This window comes from Helicoverpa zea, chromosome 17, assembly GCF_022581195.2.
Source record: "Helicoverpa zea isolate HzStark_Cry1AcR chromosome 17, ilHelZeax1.1, whole genome shotgun sequence".
NCBI classification, from domain to species: Eukaryota; Metazoa; Arthropoda; class Insecta; order Lepidoptera; family Noctuidae; genus Helicoverpa; species Helicoverpa zea.
The window spans coordinates 229,294-249,844 of record NC_061468.1 but is presented as its reverse complement, the minus strand read 5'-3'; the positions used below and the strand labels follow the sequence as shown (position 1 = coordinate 249,844).

The window sequence follows — 20,551 nt, the reverse complement described above, 5'->3', positions numbered from 1 at the left end:
TGTTTAAGACAACACTTGTTATGGTTGCCAAAAAGGTTAACGATGAAGCCAAAGAATCTATGAATTATGTTTCATGAATGATCGGCCATATAAATAACTAGCTTTTGCCCGCGACTTCGTTCGCGTGGAATAGTGACTTCCGGCAGATTTTTGGTTTTACCCACATAGTTCCCGATCTCGCGGGATTTTTGAGAAGTTCCCGCTCCCGCAGGATTTTTGGGATAAAAACTATCCTATGTCCTTTCTCAAGTTCCAAACTATGTCTGTACCAAATTTCATCCAAATCGGTTCAGTAGTTTAGGCGTGACGGAAAGACAGATAGACAGAGTTATTAACGCATTTTTAGCATGGGTAGTTTTGCCAGCGACTTCGTCCGACGACACGCTGGCACAGGCTGGTTGATAACATGAACCGAACACGTGTAATGACACCATTGCGCGAGTAACGCCATCTATCTACGGAGCATAGGAACAGCTCGACATTTGACCAATAGATGGCACTGTATGTCCGTAATAAATTTTATTTTTTATTTTTATTTTTTGTAATAAAAACTATCCTATGTCCTTTCTCAAGTTTCAAACTATGTCTGTACCAAATTTCACACAAATCGGTTCAGTAGTTTAGGCGTGAAGAAAAGACAGACAGACAGACAGACAGACAGAGTTACTTTCGCATTTATAATATTAGTTTGGATACCTACATAGGATGCAAGTAACATTCGTACTTATCATAAGTTTTCTCCTAATCCTTCTGTACACATGTATTAGCAGTGGATAGTAGGTGCAGGGCAGTGTGCGCAGGCGCACGGCGCGATTGTGCTGTCGCGTAATGGCGGCGATAGTCCAGAGTTATGGCGCAATTAACGGCACAAAGTCTCACGTGGCGCAGGGTTAACCCGTGTGAAACGATTCACGGGGATTGGTTTATTGTAACGCGGTGATTGAGGGTTAGAAAGCCTGGTGGTGTAAGGTAACTTAAAGGTTAAGTGTCCAGTTAGTTAAAGAACGGGACATTTGTTATTGTTTCACGAACAGCTAATGGTGACGATCGGGTGTACTACATTTTAATAATCAATGCAAGCGATTGTTAAACAGCCAGATTAGACGATATCGAAACAGACTGATCTTAAAATTATAAAACGAAGAAACCCAGCATTTGGATCGACTAAAATTAATGTAACAAACAAACAACATAAAAGTATTTCTCATACACTAACAAGCAAAACAGACAAACAATTTAGTCAAGAAAGTAAAATCATATTTCGCTTTTCCCGACTGGACACAATATGGGCGGTCTTACGCATTCATTTCCATTACGCGTAGCCACCGATGTAAGAGAGGTAACGTTCAGCGCCTTCTACGGAGTAATGCACGACAAACGTTACGATGTAGTCGTATATCGCGACGCTACAGTCTAGTCAGCAGTACGGACAAACTGATTCTGGACATTTTAGCAGGTAATTTATTGATCGAAGAGGAAATATACCAAAAAACATACATGCATGTCATGTCAGTCAAGAAAATACTACATTGTGCTTTTGAATGTTTATCAAAATCACTCTAAAATATACATTGGTGAATTCTGATTATTTAGAGACGATCTAGTATAGGCAGCGGGCAAAACTTGTATGCCTCAAAAAAAATAGGCAAAAGGAAATTGAAGGAAATATGATACTGACGTGAAGTTGGAAACAGGAATCATTCTATGAAATAATACACCATCTCTATAATCTGTGTATTATTCACATAAATTTTCTATATCTCAGTGAGGACCTCGCTGACAATGACCTCGACCTTGGGCTGCCAATCCAGGTCGTGGATGCCGGTACGGAAACACTTGGCCACCTCCAGGACCCGGAGACACTCGTCACCGTCTTGTTCGTGTTTCTTCTCGCACTCATGTATTATAGTCACTATCTTTGACGCTACTTCATCTCCTGTAAATGTTTAACAAGATTTTTGTAACCTTCGAGAAACAGCACTCCTTAATATTGAATTGCACACTTGGAGATAGATCCTCAATTTCCCTCCAACGGATCTGACTGGCTTCTTATTGCAATACCAAAATGAATGTTAATTAAATGATTTTATCAAATTGCACGTAATCCGAACTTAATGTGAAAGAACTCATGGATATGTAACAAACCAGCGCCATGTTTCTTGGCGAACTCGGCGGCGTTGCCGTGGTGCATCCTGCCGTTGGCGTCCAGCAGGTCCAGCTTCTTGCTCATGCAGATGATGGCACAGCCCGTGTCTCTGCCCAGCAGCGAGTACTCCAGCTTCCAGAAGTGAAACAAGTCTGCCAAGATCTGCTCGTTCAAGTTCAGCTAGAACAATTGATTGGCTTGTTGCAATTTTGATTAACTCTCGAAAGTTTCTCCCAATTTTTTTCTCTCAAAATGATATTGAAAACTCACCTCGTGCTTACACTCCTCCAAAACCTTAACGAATCCTGAAGTAATATACTGCATAGCATCTTTCGAAGGTTCTGCCTTTCTCACACTTACGGCCAAAACCACGAGCACGAAAAAGACGTGTCTCGATCCCATTTCTGACAGTGTATCCACCGGAGTGATGTTACATTGTTCCTTATATACCAGGAATTAGCACTTTTTTACAACCGTGGCTAATTACTGACAGCAGGTCATCGTGAGCAGGTGATGAGACGTTTGGTACAAGTGTCGGCTAATTACCGCTCATTAAATAGTTAACGCGTTTGCCAATTTCATTAGTCTTTAGTTTTCATGGAAACGAGATACAATTAAAGCCTTTGAGTGTTGCCAATTTACAGCAAAAAAAAACAGATATGATTCAGAAGTTTATTAATAAACATAAATCATTTAAATTAACTCTTTTTGAAAACGTAATCAAAGAGCCGTCGTAGACCGCTATAAGTTTCCACTTTGACATTGCTGCGTCGTTTGGAGGCTTCTATCGCTCTGGCCACTTGGTCGTCAGACACCTGTTCGGGCTCGGCTCCTGGGGGCAGCTCCGTGCGGTTCCAGTAGTCCTTCTGCGGCGCCCAGCGGAGCTGCACGATGCCGTATCGGAAGCACTGCGCCAGCTCAAACGCGGCCTCACACTTACTGGTGATTGCATTCGTAGCTCGCTTGCAAAGAAGCAGCAGTTCTATTAACCTGTCTGCCATTATATCGTCTGAAAAGTTCATTAAATGTAAATGAAAGTTTTATTAAGTGTAATTCTAATGAATAGAATACATAGTATACGTCTGATACAATGTCTATTTAGTGGCTGCCATGTTTGGTTAAGTAGGTACTGTAAGAAGTCTAATATTTTACCCGCCCCCGCTGCTTTGTAGAATTCCTTCACGTTTGCGGCTACTATAGATTTTCCATCTTTAGAGATGAGTTCATTCTTCTCCAAGACGCAGACGAGAACACAGCCGATGTTTTGACTGTTGAGTTCAGCGGTGTCATCCCAGAATTTCAGGAAATCTTGTATCACCTCTTTACCGAACTCCATCTGGAGATGTCGACGACGTTAGTAGAAATAAGAGGGTATCAATAAAGAAGCTCAAGAAACATCAAGAGGTTGTTAGTTGGTACTTAGCGGAGCATCATGTGCACGTCACTTTTTCGGAGCCATTTAAAGAATATTTTTGATATAAAATGCCTTTTTATACCAAAAATGTATTAGTGTCGTGGAATGTTTTTTTTTATAAAATCATTGGTGTCGTGTGGAAATACCCATACTTATATAACTTTTATGTGTGCTTTTAATATTTAAATGTAAGGTTATCATTGTTTAGTATTTACTCAACATTCGTCTCGTAATTATTTCTAATCCGATCCCAAACTCATATGGCGACCGATTAGATATCTATGAGTTTTTATTGGTTTTACATAAAGCGTATAATTTCACAATTTCGTTATCTCAATTCATTTCAACAGAACTTTATAAAATTCGTACAAAATACCTCCTCCTGACACTCGAGCACCATGTCTCCGATGCTGCTGCTCATGGCCCTCATCACCGAGTCCTCATTCCTCCCCAGCACCAGTTGTAACACCACAGCTATCACCAAAATCCCCTTCATGATTGAAAGTACTCAAAGTTCTACTGTTTCTTATTTAAATGAGAGCAAGTATAATGTTACCGTCGGCGAATAAATTGAAGTGATTGAACAACGTGTTGGATTAATTACTTCGTTAATTGAATTCGTGTTTTCGATGTATTGAGATAATCGCATTAGATTGTGTAGCGTGGTCAAGATACTCGTGGCTTACTTAAACTGTTTCTGATTAAGGGATAATCTGCTCGTAGTTCTGATCAGACAGAAAATTATCTTTGTTTTATTTAATCTAGCTAGTCGAATTAAAATCTTAATGTACTGTAACTTCTCAAGCGCCCATTTGCAGACTAGGATATCTTATATTAAAGCCAATTGTATGCCATTTAAATAAAGCCTGAATACATCATATATCTAGTAATATTTAGCATATTCGTTGAAGTAAAAAGGGAAAGGGGAGAAACAGATTTACAAACACTGTTATCTACATAATAAACTCAAAATAATCAGAAATTCATTTTTATTAGTTTCTTTATGTTGGTACAATGAAAAATAAAAGAAAACGATGATGTAGATTTGCTTTAATAAGATCACATCAAGTATTGCAGCTTAAGACTACCCTTCCCTTGACGCGCTGGCGAGGCGGGAGATTCACTTGCACGACTTACTCTATCCGCGGTCCGTTGAACATGCCAGGCTGTTTGAACATCAACTAATAAATAACATAAGAGAAATAATCAGATACTACAAAGATTATACACAGCATTGTATAAAAGGCCGCAACGAAGTATGCGTAGGCATAATGTCGAAAGCAGACAGAATTTTCGCAAGCGACAAATAATACAACACAAAGGAACAGTTAAGTATAGTTATGCTTCCTGCTTTTAAAGGTATGTAAGAGAAATAAAAAGATATAGACATAAAAATAAATCGAGGTAAGGTATCAGAAATCTCCAGGCAAGTCTAAACTTCGGCCAAGACTTCTCCGACGACGAGGTCCATGCTGGGCGCCCAGTTGAGCTCGTGTATCTTGGCCTTGAAGCACTTGGCCACGTTGAGGGTCTTCATGCAGGGGTCATCTACCACGTCAGGAGTAGACTGCGCGCAGCCATGGATCAGGTCTACCAGCTGCTTAGCCATAGCATCGTCTGAAAGGATCATTATTTTTGATAGGTTTTTGGTTTCCGTGTTCAGTGAACTTACTAGCTTAAATTAACAAAAACTAGCTATATTTGAAGTCTTTCTTAAATCTCAATCTAAATCTGAAATCTTGTCGAAATATTTTCCAATAGAAAATGCGTGACATTTCACTTTCTCGATCAATTTTCCGCTTCAATCGTTCGGAATACTCGTTGAGTCACATTTAATTTTGTAAAGCACTCCCTTTGGAATAAACTGAACTATCGCACTTTGGAATACATATTTATAGATAGATAGCTTCGAAGAATAAATAGATGGAGAACAACTTGGAAATTCTACAGCTCTTACTAGGGACTGTAATACCTACTCTCCTGCTTGTGGACTATTATAATTGTCATAGCTCTAAATGTGTATCTAACCAGCGCCGTGTTTCTTGGCGAACTCCTGCGCCTTGCCGTGATGCAGCTTGAGCTCCTGGTCCAGCAGCTCCAGCTTGGAGGAGAGGCAGAGGATGGCGCAGCCTGTCTGTCTGTTCGTGAACTCGTAGCCTTCCTTCCAGAAGTTGTAGAAGTCTGTCGTCACCGAGTCGGGGAGATCCATCTACAATTTTAAGGAACACAAGTTATTTTATGGGCAAATAAATACAAGAGTTGAGAAAGATCATAAATCATTCAAGAGAACGAGCCATAAGCACATCAATAAAGGTTTTAAAAGATTTTGCTATACCATAGAATTTTCTGGTCTAAATGCACAGCGTTCTTGTACATTGTTCAGCGGTTCGTTAAGAATATTTTATTTTAATGAAATGGTATATAATTGAAAGAACTTTCTTCTCTACAAAATTCCATAGGCAAACTCACCTCTTTCTTACAGTCTTCTAGGGGCTTAGCGAAATTCATAGACAGGTTCTTAATAACATCTTGCGACGCGTCCACCCTGATGAACAACCACGCAGCCACCACCAGCGCCAGCCTGACCGACATCATGGTCGATCGATGGAACTCCATTGTGCCCCCACATGGACAGCCCTCGCTTATATCTAGCTCTAATTAGCCATTAATTAGAAGTCAGGCCGACGCGACAATGAGCCCTCGTCTTAATTACACGAGTGAGTTAATTAATGTAGCTTCATTCATGGAAATTCTGATGATGATCACGTGTGGATGTGATTGGGGATAAACACTGTGGTCAGGTATTGCTGGGCTGTCAGCAGCTGTCATGTCAACATGGCGTAGGTCAGTTTGTTGAATTCCTTTAATTGAATTGGTCGCCGTCTAAGCTCTTGAAGTCATTGGATCTCGGGTAAATATTATGTTAGCAGAGGATACGAGTTCAGCTATCTATTCATTGGTTGGTTGAAGCGGTTTTATGTATTCCTTCAATTAAGGCTATTAAGGACCAGGAAGGAACCAGGTTGGAGTTGCTTTTGATAGGATATTGATTCTAAAGTACATATTGTGTTCACACGACAATTTGCGATGTAAGTATATATGTATGGCGCTCGGTAAAACCGAGCAGAAAATCCTGTGTACAAACGATGTAACTGCGCTTTCACACTGTTAGAACATCTTGCTGTCGTGTAAATTTAATTCAATATTTATTTATTATAAACATACACGTAAAATCTTTATCGCTTCAAATAAATAATTTAATTTTGTTTCTCCTTTGTCTAACAGACATTACACGCATACATATATATTTGTCTAACAAACGTTACATGCGTATATACATAATTATTTACAGATAGTGGTCATGGCCAAGTCAATATCATTGTTATGTGAACAAAACTATTGACATAGTCACAAAATATTGATTTATTATTACAAATAAAGTTGAACAGGACTTGGCTTCCATGCGATCTCAAAACTTTTTACGGTGGAGGAATTGCGTAGAGGATTGGCTTTTTTTACATTTAATGTTTTTGGTGGGATTTATATTACAGTAACTACGAATCGCATCACCTCCCGAGCCTTTTCTAAAATATGTTAGTGATTTACAAGGAGCGACTGACTATCCGACCTCCTCAAACCAGTTACCCTAGCAACCCAATATCCCTAGATAAGACTGGGTGTCACCGTCTGACTACCCGTCACGACAACCAAAGCTGTTCAATGATAGCCGAGACCTACAGTATAAAGTGCCCTCCGAAACACTGTCATTGGTGTCCAAGATAAAAAGTATGTACAAACTTAGAAAAGATGCACTGGCCACTGGCCAGCATTGGTACTGACCTGGAATCGAACCTACATCCTCATACTCGAGAGGTTGGTTATCTACCCACTGGCTACCATGATTTTTTTCACTAGTCCACCACGACCTTTATAACAGATGGTATCACGAATGTATGGATAAAAAACCGAGATGGGTGACAAATCTGCATTGCTAAGACTCGTGTGCGTAATTGATTATTTCCATTCAAGATAGTACTTAATAGGATTTCAAGACATAATTTGTCTAATGCCAGTGCAAGTTGCGTAACATTGTAACAGTTCGTAACTAATTCGTCATTTGTGAAGCGTTTTCCAGATGTTCAGTGTATAATTAAGGACATTTTAAGAAGACATAAATAATTTTAATTAATAGTTATAATTCTAAGAGAGACATTTGAAAATGCAAATATGTATAAATTATAACTTCGGGTCCGTTGATACGAATAGTGACTTTTTAATAAGGACTTTAGGAATTTAAGATAAAAAAAACTTCAAACATTCACTTATCACAAACATTATAATAATAACAACAAATCTTTTTTTTACATTTTTCCATTGCATTTAACCTAACAGTTTCAAAGCGGTGAGTGGTCCATTATCATCAGGTTCCTCTCCATCATCAGTACTTCTCCATGACGGCTTCTATCATGGCGACTTCGGGCGCGATACCGGCCGCCTTGGCGTCCACCTTGAAGCACGCAGCTACCTTCACCACGCGGTCACAGTCGTCCGTCATCGTGTCGTACTTCTTCTCACAGTTGTGGATCAGTTCCACCAGCTTTTCGGAGAGGACATGACCTGTGGGAAAGACGATATGGATAGAATGAATATAAAGTACTACACATAAGAATACGTCAGATACCTAAAGGTCAATAAAAAAAATCATGCTGCGCCGACCACTAATAGATGAAATTAGGACTTATGCTGCAGGATGGATGAATCATATAATCTGTCATGTCAAAGTTAAACATATATGTAGGTAGAGGATGTCTTAATTCATATTCAGTTTCTAAGAAACACTTCTAATGTATCATTAACATTATATGACTGAATTCAACATTCATAAGTAGGTACATAAATAAACGTCTATTGCAATCGTGTTACACAACGATATTGCTAAATCCTTTCGTAGCGGCTAATGATAGACCTACTTATTTTGTACGCTGCATAGCGAATGCAATTCAATTCTACAAGTCTATTAATGATCCTTAATATTATGTAAGTATTCACTTATTTGATTTTACAAATTAATCATGTTCTCTTGATACAAAAAGACTTACTTCGATATCAAACAGTACTATCAAAACAAAGACAAGGAATATAGAAATTCCCAAGTTAACTACTTTAACCCGTAACGTGCAGGTAACTGCAGAACACGGTCTTCTGCAGTCGTCGCAGTACTAAATCCAGGTAAAACAATATGGCTGACAGATTGCAACGCTCGCGTGACCTTTGTTTCAGTTGCATGTGCAACCGAAGGAATTATGTGAACAGCCGTAAATCACGAGTGCACAATAAATACACTGACAGAATAAAGGAAATAGCCATTTTCGAAACTAGAAAGAATAATTTGCAATTGAGAGTCTACAACTGCTACAGTCTACTTATTCGTAACAAGCAGACCAGTCCGCGGTAGTAGTTTCGTCCTAATTTCTTAATTCTTGGAACCTATAATTAATTATGAAATGAAGTTGTTGACATTCCGACTGGTTCCTACTGTCAGAATTGTCGTAAGGTACTAATATTATAAAGCTGAAGTTTGTTTGTTTTAAAGAGCTAATCTCTCAAATACTGGACCTATTTGAAAAATTATTTCTATGTCGATTGCCCATTTATCGAGCAATATTATAAGCTACTGTTTATCCCCATGCACTCGAAGTACTTCCTAGGACACGTGGTCGAAACCGCAGGCGGGACCCAGTCACATATTTGAAGGTGCGGCACTATTTCCACCTGACTGAATACCCAAGAGTCTCTCATCTTATGAACTGCAACGTACCATTAGGGAAGCTCTTGACGTAGTCATGCATGTTGACATGGTGCATCCTGGAGTCGTCCTGCAGCAGCGAGAACTTGTTGGACATGCAGATGATGGCGCAGCCCAGCTCCCGGTGCACCACCTCGAAGTCCTCGCGCCAGAAGTGCTGGAACTCCTCCAACACCTCCGCTGATAACCCTGACTGAAAGCGCAAGGGGATAAGTAGTTTCAAAGTCAAAGTCAAATCATTTATTTAATTTAAGCATTTAAAATGTTACATACATACGTAGATGCCCATATAGGTATCATGATAATCTTCAAATAGGTCACTCGTAAATTGTTACACTAATGGTCAACTTGTGCCGTGTTGGTCAGTCCTCGGCACTTAACTTTTAACTTTATTTCGTTTCGTTTTAGCTTACATAGCAAAACATTAAAGGTAGTTTTTAACCAATCGATTAATTATCTGTAGTAAATAATTAATCTTACCTCTTCCCTGCACTCCTCAAGCGCCTTTCCAAAATGGGCAGTGACATGGCTCATCACCTCGGCAGTGCCCATCACCGAGGCGGTGAGCGTCGCCATGGCAACCAGCAACAAACAACTCTTCGACGTCATCTTGTATCGAGTGAGTCTCACACACAGGACACCACATTTATATCATAGCTTAACTTTTTTTACTTCTATCAATTGTATACTATTAATCAAACAAACACATCTGCGGGTTCAACAACCCCTATCTCAAAGGCATAAAGTCTAGATTGGTTTAGCTTAGCTACAGTGTTACCTAAGTCGGTCTCAAGCTGATGATTTTGTCCAAAGACATAGGTAATACGCATGCTACGTGTAATGATGGTGTGATGGCATGTTGCCAGTCATAGCGAACCTGGTGGTTTACCTAATGACTGGTAGTTACTGCTCACGTATCATTCACCACAGGCTAGGTCCGCAGGTACGATCCTACAGCGATTAATCAAGTGTATGTTTAAATAGAATCAATACAGCATAAGTGATGGATCATAAATTGTGATCAGGCGCGTTTGGACCACCTAGGTGCGTCTCGCCTGTCAAGTGGATTACCTGCTTAAACGATTTTGCATAAACACTGTATAGGAAACTGTAGTAAATTATTCACGTGAATCTTTTCCACCCGACTGCGACGAAGAGTTATTGTATAGTACTTTCGTAGAGATGACTGCCTCGTTGGTCTAGTGGTCGCAAGCGCGACTGCTGTGCTCGAGGTCTCGGGTTCGATTCCCGGGTCGGGCCGAAATCGCTTTGTGGGTTTTCTTAAACTTTCACAAAGCAGCCCGTAGTCTGGAAGTTGGAGATTGATTCACCCGTGCATCGGAGAGCACGTAAATGTCGGCCCTGCGCCTGATCTCTTTCCGGTCGTGTCGGATTGCCGTCCCATCGGGTTATGAGAGTGAAGGAATAGGGAGTGCACCTATGTCTGCGCAAATGCTTGTGCACTATAATATGTCCTGCGCAGCTGGCTGTTCTCCTTAAATGAGAACAGCCGCCGTGGCCGAAATCGGCCGTGGACGCCATTAGAGATCACCTACCTACCATAAAATTACCTACCATATTTGTCAACTTGTTGTCAATCAAGACAATTTTCTTACAGTAAGGAAATCGTTCAAACTTATGTATTAAATCAGTCACGTAGACGCTATCAAATCACGAACGATCGTCTGTACATTTCGAGGGTTATACAAACCCTTCACAGGTGCAAAATAACAGCCTCAACTCGCAATACAATTTTACGATATCTGTTGTTAGTACGAGCCCGTATATTGCACCTGTGGAGGTTAGTCTTAAAAGTAAAGCAGGTGAGAACCATCAAACACAAGTAAATGTATTATATAACACCTTTTTTTTTTTTTTTTTTTAGCGACGTAAAATCATCAAATGACCCCTCCCGCTGTGGGTTAGCAGCGGTGAGGGAGTGTCAGACTCTTACTGACTAAAATCGTCGTGTTCCGTCATAGGCCTTTTATGTACCAGGGCCGCGGTATCTCTTTCGAACAACCCGCAGCCCCGGCAGGCCAAGGCCTGCCGGGGCCCAGCAGGGCCAAGGCCTAACGCTGGGGTTGCTGACATCTCTTTGAGGAGCGCGTGGAACAACGCGCGCCGTCGACACGGGTCTGTCGTCTAGAAAGACAGAGGGACGATGAGCCACCCGAACTCACCGCCCACAGACCCACGCCTACGGTGGCCGGGAGTCATCTCGCGACACCCGGCGCCCATGGTGTCTACCTGGTCCAGCGCGGCGGCCGGGATGAGAGGTGCGAACTCTCTGGCGTTCCGCCTCCTCCTTCTCGAGCATGACCGCTTCGCAGAAGGAGGCGACGGCATCCCATTCCCTCTCGCCCCGGACCATGGCCTGAACCAGGGCCGGACGCGAGAGGTCGCCGCCGCCCAAAGCCTCGACGAGGACCCGGCGGTGCCCCTCCCATGCGGGGCACACCTGGACTGTGTGGTCCACCGTGTCCTCGGGGCTGTCCGCACAATGGTGACACCCGGGCGCCTCCTCACGACCGATGCGGTGCAGGTACCTCCCGAAACAACCGTGTCCGGTGAGGACCTGCGTCATGCGGTACGTGAGGGCGCCGTGACTCCTCCCGAGCCACTCCTCAAAGAGGGGACTTACCGCCACGATGGTGGCGTGCCCTATTATATATAACACCTGACTTTGGTTAAGAGTTGAAATAAAAGTACATTATACTTATAGATTTTCATATTTCATCAAAAATTATCAACATAAAATGAAGCGATAATGACTTAATGTCACAAAATAAAATTGGTAAAAGCGAGCAAACATACAAAACCTACAGACAGCTAAATTGAGAATGCACATCTTTTTGGGAAGTCGGTTAAAAATTTTCCTTTCCGTGAAATAAACCAGCTGGGCACCCAAAATCAAAATACGAAAAGCACCATTATTTCCCTTACAAAAAAACTCCATTAATCCTTTTAGAAAGACGTATATTTTTCACCACCTCTACAATAGCGTTTGGCCAGTTTCCACGTTAGTTCAGGATTCGGGCCACGTTTCCCATAGCACGGGCCATTGCTCGCCACTGGCTGCGGGGTACATACGTGACGCCTGCCTACCCTCTCACGTGCTAGCGTGATGCATTGCAGCGGGTGACGGTAATACGCGATTTAAGGGAAAATTTGGTAAATGGAATCGGTAAGTTTAATACAGGTTTAAGATTTTGGTGATGTACAGGTAATTTACATCATTGGGTTTTTTGTTAATTAAGAGTGCAAAGTTTATTTAGAACCGCGTTTAAATTCAATTTACTTTATCCCTCTAGTCTAGAAGATAAAAATGATTTTTGAACTCAAATATCGAACCCTAAAAATACTCTTTCTGCGATGGGGGAGTGTAAGAAACATTATTTTATTTTCGCAGTAGACAATAATTAACTTAAGTTAGTGCAGTGTAGAAATGCAGAAGTTGATAATTAAGAGTAAGGTTTTACAATAAATAAGTTGAAATGTCGACAGTAGTCTTAAACTAAGTTTCTTACGCAGAAGAATGTAAATAAATCTTAATCTTCATTTAGCAGTACAAACCTACCTTAATTTTCCACCGAGTAAGGTTTAAAATCAAATTATATGGTTGCACTTTTAGTGCGTTTTACTGACAACTGAACTCAATTGAATATAGCATGTACCTATCATGAACCGCTAAACTTACTATCTTAGAAACTACTGTGAGTGAATCATGGAGCACTGTTTTACTGAAATGTTCAGGAGCTGAAGATTGTTGCTACGAAGAAAGGCATTCCAACGTCAAATAAAAGTGAAGATAAGGTATGGCTAGTAGCTACTTTGTTTTAATGAACATACCTTGAATAAGACAATTAAGCTCCTCGTTTAGTAAACTACGATTTTCCTTTTAATTTTTCTGGTTTTATTGGTCTGGGTCTAAATCCTTATCGATCACGTTAACCTTTAAAATCCCGCATTATTTGATGACAGTAATGATAGGTACAATAAACAATATTATTGTTTCGTATCATTAATCCCAGTAATTTCCCTGCAGACCTTGACGGCCACCCATTCATCATAGGTGTCGAGGTAAGCAAGGCAACGATCTGTCAGCAGTAATGAGTATACTTTGACAGCTCTTCTGAAGGGGAGAAGCAAAATGGCCGCCGCGCTGATAGAATATGTTCGTGTTTCTTTCACTAATGGTGTTAAGCTGCGTACCTGGTGATTTTTCTTGCGTTATTTATGGTAATTTGGAAAATTAATGGTATTGATGCAAGTTTTGATAAGAGGGTAAAAGTAAATTATTGTAAACATGCATGAAAATATTTCAGTCAATAACATGAATGAAAAGCATACATAGTTTTGGGTAGAATGACTTCAAACCAGGTTTGTTTTGTAGACATCTGTTTTATTTAACTTTTTTTATTGGAGAAAAGATAAACATTGTTTTCTTTCTCCACAAAGACACAAAACAATCACAGTATTCAGCCTATAAACTAAAGGGGGAGGCCACAATGAGTAATAGTCAGTGTTGCCAGCCTCGCGATCACTCCCCATTCGCCTCACGTAGTGTTGCCAGGGGAGAAATAAATATTTCCCGCGAAAATCCGCGGCCTGTTCTATATGTAAATTTTTATGTTTTTTCCATCAAATAAAGTTGTGTCGTGTGTGGTTTTATAATTTTACAGTTCAGGAGCAGGTGTGAGAAACAACAAACGGAAATATTTGTGCACGAAATATTGGCAGCGTAATAAAATAAAGTAGAAAGATATTTTCTTTTTGGATGCAGCAAATTTTTTTAATTTATTTTTTCTTTGTTATATTTTCCATATTGTTGAAATACGGTAATTTGTAAGTAACATTGGCAGACAGTTGGAAATGAGATGTATTTCATTCCTCTCTGTAAATCAGACGGAGCAGGTGCTGAAAACTGAATGTTTGTCCACGTCTGTTTTCTATGATTTGATGAATTGTCATCCGTGCAATGTACAGACTACGAAGCTCCTTAAGTTATACATATGTATAAGTAATGAAAATTCGAACAATTCAAATAGTACACAAAAATTATAAATTATACTTACATAGGATTTTTATGAATCTATCTGTCGTAGGTTGGTACCATAACTTTCCAATATTCGTTCCTAAAACTGAACGTACATGTCCATACATCAAGTTTAATGAAATACTCAGAGGCACTGCAATAATCCATCACCCTGTCGGGCAGTCTGCACCGCGACAAACTTATCTTTACACCTCAAACTGCAATTTATCTTGACCAAAGTACCACAGCCGAGTGCAAATAAAACTTTGTTTTTAAACACCATTAGTAAATTTCGTCGCGGAGAGTGTCAAAGAAAAATATGTCTTCGTACAACGAGATACAGGTTAAAAATAAAGGTGAAACACTAGTTCGTAAAAGTCAAAACAGAAGTAAAGTTTAACAAAGTTACTTGCACTCCTGAAAAACTATGAAAAGCGTTTTCACTCATTCCCCAAAGTCACAAGGTTGATTTTCGCGTGCCACGTATTTCAGTGCAGACAACGATAAATTGGTTACCGGAGGAAATAGATTCCTTGGGGAATTCACAATTTTTCAAGAAAACAGCGCTTTGAATACCAAATGTGAGGAAACAATGACTTAATATCCACGACTTTGCATTCACGACGCACTCTGCGTTTATTCCAACAACTCAGCTAATTTTGAAGTGTTCCTGGTAACTTATTTTTATATACTACTAGCGACCCGCCCCGGCTTCGCACGGGACAACCGTATTTCCCCACTATTTAACGCATGTTTCATAGATATATGTAAACCTTCCTCTTCAATCACTATATTTATTTAATAATAACCGTTCTGAAGATTTAAGCGTACAAAGGGACATAGGGATATAAGGACAGAAAAAGCGACTATGCCTTATACTATGTAGTGATTAAAATATCCATAGAATAAGATGTAGGGTTCAAGCAGACTGGTCAGAAGGCAGTTCACCTTGACCGGACTCACTATGCATGTAAGTCATCTTGTCGCGCGATGTGATTTATTTTACGACTGTCCAGTCTGACCCGCTGCTTGTTCTATGACTCACACATACACGACGTGAATGTATCGGTATCAGATCATAAATCACCATTATATTTACATTTTGCAAATACGACTGATTGAATTTTGTTCCGGTTTCTAGCAAGATCTGTAATTTTTTGCCGAATAATACCGATAACATCAAACAAAACGGTCAAAACATCTCCAAGATTGATCGCATGCCATATCATATTGGGTAATACTGTGATGATAGTGTGTATGTTTAAAAAATAAATGAATAAACTTCAGGTGTCGCCGAGTTCGCCAGCAAGCTGTGTGACTCACCTGGCTATGGTGTGCAGATGCGCGCTGGTAGCCAGCTTGACGAGCGGGCGCTGCGGCGGCCGACTGGGCCGGGTCGGCGGGCTGTATGTGTACTCCGCAGCGGGCGCGCCCGTCAGCCAAGACCAGTGCTCCGTCATCGTCAGGGTACTTGGTTTACACTATCACAATATACACTGCACTATGTAATTTTTTAAAGAAGTTTTAATTTTGTTTTGCATTTCTAATTTATAGAACATTTTGGTATATTAGCGCACTGGAAATTAGGTTTACATTTGACAAAATGCAACTTGAGTTCAAAATGACTTTATAACAAGTAAAATTCTATGATAACATAATTATGTGTAAGTAAGTAGTATCCGAAATTCAAATGGGCCTTGTGTTTTTCCTCAATGAAATTGCTACTGGTTAAAATTAATCTTATTCAAAATGTTGATTCTCAGCTCAATAAGCACGTAATATCTCAAATGGGTAAAGTTTCGCATCCACTCCGTGTATTCATCCTTCAAATCCTCGAGTCTTATTAGATTCACAAACAATGATTGATAATGCTGCTCAGTAGTTTAGCACCCTGAAAACTTTCCACTTGATGTTCAAATAACAACCTTATAATGAGACACATAAGGTTATAAATGCACTTGTATCCCAAGAGCTACCAGCAATTTTAACAATGATTTGAGATATCGCAAGAGTTTTCTTAGACAGACGATACGATTATGACAAGCTAAATTGAACCTTAATGCAACACGAACAAAATTTAAAGTTTACGCTATCCCGAATCACGAACGCAAAACGGGACTATTAAAGTTCCCTTTTCAAATCTTATTCACGAAAGAAACTTGCAACTATCCTTTACACTCGCTATAAGGTAGAAAGGGAGAGCGTATGCGTATCGGAAGCTCGGAGCAAGCGTTTAATAAGCACTAGGAGTAAGTAAGGTAATAAATCTCTCCGCCCTTAGGCCGGGCAGCACTGCACGCCATATTCATAGCGACACTTATGTCTGTGACGTCACGCTGTGCAGCGAATGAAATTCTTGGAGGAGGCTTCATAAAGGTGGGGTGCAGGAAACTATTTCCATTGGGATTGTTATTGTGGTGCCGCTGAGATTTATTTGCTTCGTAATAAGAAAACTGAAGAGCGTCATGAAATGATAGGAATACATACACATGCAGCTCTAACTACGATTAGGTATACATAAGGATAGAAGTTTATATACTGGCTAATTAATGTCCGCGGTTTCCTTCACGTCCCGGGAAACTTATTCCCATCAAATATGTAGGATAACATACATATGTGTATGTCCGACTTATTTCTGAGCTGAATTGCATAAAAGTTGGTTTAGTCGTTTCAGCTTGAAATAAATTAATAAAATTTACAACCGCAAACTAAACACTGAAATGCAAATCCTAGCTACCACAATACTCGTAACTGTTTACACGCCTTGCCGAGCGATGCCGCGGGCTGCCCCATGTATAGCTGATGAATTTGCGAGCGCAGTGCCACCGGGCGACGCACGTGGTGCTGCATACTACTGCACTCATTAATGACCAGTGCATAACAGTGCTTACTGCAGTTCTTATAGATATTAGGAGGGCCTGGATTTACTGGCGTATTAAAATCTATTATATCTTTATGATTTGAAGTTTATTGTTCAGCATATTTCATTTTAGCTTCCTGTACTTACAGCAAGAACATTATATTACTGAGTTATATCGTCAACGCTGTGCTTTAATTGCAGGGAGAAACAATTTAGAATGTCCTATTTTTCACACAGGTTTTTCACTACAATTTTTATTTTATAACTTGAGCCCTTTGACCCATGGCATTCTCATTTATGCCACTCGGCGGTAGTATACACGTAGTATAACTAATTTCTGAGATCGGGTTTCACCCGCTTCCAGCAATAACTACTACGCGCACCGTGGTAAAATGGCCTATAAATTAAGTAATATATGTTTTCAAATCGGATCAGTAATGTCCGAGATTATGGCGTTCAAGCAAAAAGACTTTTCCGCTTTATAAATCCATGACTATTACACAAAACTAGCCTTTTGCGGAAAACCTTTTCCAAAGAATCATCGTTCTTCATAATATCATTTCTGTTCATTAGTAAAATAGTTGTTTGTGTCTGGTAAAACCCTCGCTGTGTGCGTGACGCGTCAGTATTTGTCTGCTCTATGTATATGTATAGGTACATACTAGCAATATGTATCATTGTCGGAATTAACTGATTCAATGTTAAGCTACTAAAGCTTGGAAGTAATTAACTTACGATAGCGCATGAGGCGTACAATGGATTATAAGTTTGACTGAGATTAATTCGGTGAAAATGTTGTGACAAGTGATATTGCGGATTAAGTTAAAGCTTACGAGTATTTTCATACTATGAGAACTAATTAAATGAACTGATGCTTAGTTAATTAACTCTAAGTTTATTGTTTTTGAACCCTTTTACTAGCTTTGTACAGTAGGTACTAAAAATCCTACAAACAAACTGCATCGTAATAAATGTTATATAGTTGTTATAAACGCTGACAGAGTTTTCTTTAAAATTAACTTTTGCAATACTAAGTTAAAACCTAGAAGTCTCTCCAAAAGCAAATAAACAACTGTCATTTCTATTTAACCAACATCGTATGCAAATATTCAATTCCATTGCATTCATCAATTGGTACATCAAAGTTCCTATGTCCGACCACCCGCGACCAACAGTCCCAATCACCAAACCGATAGCAATCAACTATCCCGCACAATACACTAATCTTTCAATACATTTGCTCTGATTAAACTTATCACAATGCACCCCGTCCGCCCCACGAGGGGGGCGTGCACCCCACCCCGCGGGGTGAATGCATATTAAGATTACAGTGATCAGGCTGCGGTTACTAGATAACAGTATATATGGATTGATTTGTTCATGTTGTGTGATTCTAATTGCTATTCACTAATTGCCTAATGGGGATCTGTCTAAAAGGGTTCACTGTGGATCGGAATATGTTGGTGTTGTATGCACTGTCAGAATGATACCCATCGGATAGGACAAAAAAAGTAGTTATATGTATTTTTATAAGATATTTGCTCGCAAATATTTTTGAGAATAATTGAATCGTAGAAATAATAAGCAGAACTATTATGTCCGGCATTTTTCATTTGATTCACAACTCCGAAAAATAATATAACCAATCACCAATATATAATATTAATTACAAATACAATAATGGCAACATAGTGCAGTTCATCCACTCCTGAGTTATCCCCGCAGTTATAAATCACCAGCACAATGGAGGGCGCACTCCCTCTCAGGGAGGAACACTCGTATTATAAGCATAGAGAATGTTTCTATGAACTACTCGTAGATGTCGAAGTTAGTTGTGAACTGTTTGTAAAAAGGTCGAACTTTGTTGTGTGAATAATATTGCTGATGTTTTATTTTTGAAATGTGGGTAAAACCGCAGGAAACTACTACATAGTATCCGACTAATATTGTAAGCGCGAAAGTTTGTTTGTTACGCTCTCATGGTAGAACGGCTGAACCGTATTATATAAAACTTGGCTTCCATATAGATTATATCTTGGATATCGAGACGACCCTATAACGGTTATAAGTAGTTGCCTCGGAACGTAAACAAAGCCGTGGGCGAAAACTATTGTTACAATAATATTAAGTAGGTCACATCGTAGCGACTACGACGTAACGCTACGGGCTATGATGCTACGAGATTTGTAATTATTTCATTCTTTCAACCCACCCTGATTAATTTTCAATCAGCTAGGGCACACCCGCTCCATCGCATCTGTGTCGTGCACATAACTATTCTAATGCAAAGGGATGCACCGCTGCACTTGTGGGGTGCGCCGCACACTACATAGCTGCGTACGTAGGTACATAATTGATCAAACACATTATCGTTATTTGGGGGCGTGTAGACTATAATTATTGAGTTATTGTGGTCATTCAAATTGGGTGATAAAAAAGATACGAGTCACAGAGATACCTACTCGTACATAATTTTACTGTCCCAATCAATAAGCAACGAGCAGTTTTTGGTACAAAATCAACACGGTCCAGTTAACCAAATAAAAAACTTAATTTGAGCAACCCCACAACAGAAGCCGTAGGGCCTCTCCAACTAAACTCTTCCAATAACCCCTTGTATGTTATATGTACCTACGTATGAAGGTATATGTATATCTCCAGTGTTTAGCTGCACTTTTCCACATTTCACTTCATTATCGCGGGCCGAATCAAAACAAACCGTTTACTAATCAAATTAGGACCTTATCTCAAGTGCGACGAGGTGGAAAATCGTGTGCACGCTCCACGGAGGGGATGATTTCCCCATTTAGACCAGACTGTTTGGTACGTAGATGAAATTAAAATATACACGCAGTTGCTGTTTTTAATTTTCTATGCATTGAAAAAAATGGCCACTGTTTTACATATTTATAAATCCTTCATAGTTTTTATTATTATAGTTACGTCTTTAATATATTTTTTTAATAATATATTCTATGGAATATCTGATATAAACGAAATAACACGTAGATGTAATTTAAAACTTTGAATCTGATAAAAATAAAACAATCGATCGACAAGTTTCGAAGAGAACAAAGAAAATTACTCACAGTACATTCTTACTCACTTTTTGGAGTTTTGCCAAATATTAGTACATATTATATCTTTACACTAGAAACATAAGTAATATCAGTATGAAGTATAGTTTCGTGGGGCGCCTAACGTTCTCGTACTAGCATCGCGCCGCAGCGTGACTCACTGTAAAGTCCGCACTCACACAGGCGCAGAGAGTTTACACGGGCTGCTGC

The 20,551-nt window shown here is 39.7% G+C and overlaps 3 protein-coding genes across 3 annotated transcripts; all 3 read right to left on the bottom strand.

The window, feature by feature from the left end:
• Positions 1-1,754: 1,754 nt before the first annotated feature.
• Positions 1,755-2,560, bottom strand: LOC124637994 (general odorant-binding protein 1-like). Its single transcript, XM_047174762.1, has 3 exons — positions 2,417-2,560; positions 2,146-2,326; positions 1,755-1,936 (listed from the first exon to the last, which is right to left on the bottom strand). The coding sequence occupies exons 1-3, from the start codon at positions 2,546-2,548 to the stop codon at positions 1,755-1,757; spliced, it is 495 nt and encodes a 164-aa protein (XP_047030718.1). The 5' UTR covers positions 2,549-2,560.
• Positions 2,561-2,844: 284 nt separating this feature from the next.
• Positions 2,845-4,056, bottom strand: LOC124637995 (pheromone-binding protein-like). The gene is made up of 3 exons (XM_047174763.1): positions 3,937-4,056; positions 3,299-3,482; positions 2,845-3,155 (listed from the first exon to the last, which is right to left on the bottom strand). Exons 1-3 carry the CDS (start codon positions 4,054-4,056, stop codon positions 2,845-2,847), a joined length of 615 nt encoding a protein of 204 aa, XP_047030719.1.
• Positions 4,057-4,595: 539 nt separating this feature from the next.
• Positions 4,596-10,335, bottom strand: LOC124638461. The gene is made up of 6 exons (XM_047175432.1): positions 9,847-10,335; positions 9,379-9,559; positions 8,001-8,177; positions 6,030-6,208; positions 5,589-5,769; positions 4,596-5,177 (listed from the first exon to the last, which is right to left on the bottom strand). Exons 1-6 carry the CDS (start codon positions 9,973-9,975, stop codon positions 4,993-4,995), a joined length of 1,032 nt encoding a protein of 343 aa, XP_047031388.1. The 5' UTR covers positions 9,976-10,335; the 3' UTR covers positions 4,596-4,992.
• Between the last annotated feature and the right edge of the window lie 10,216 nt (positions 10,336-20,551).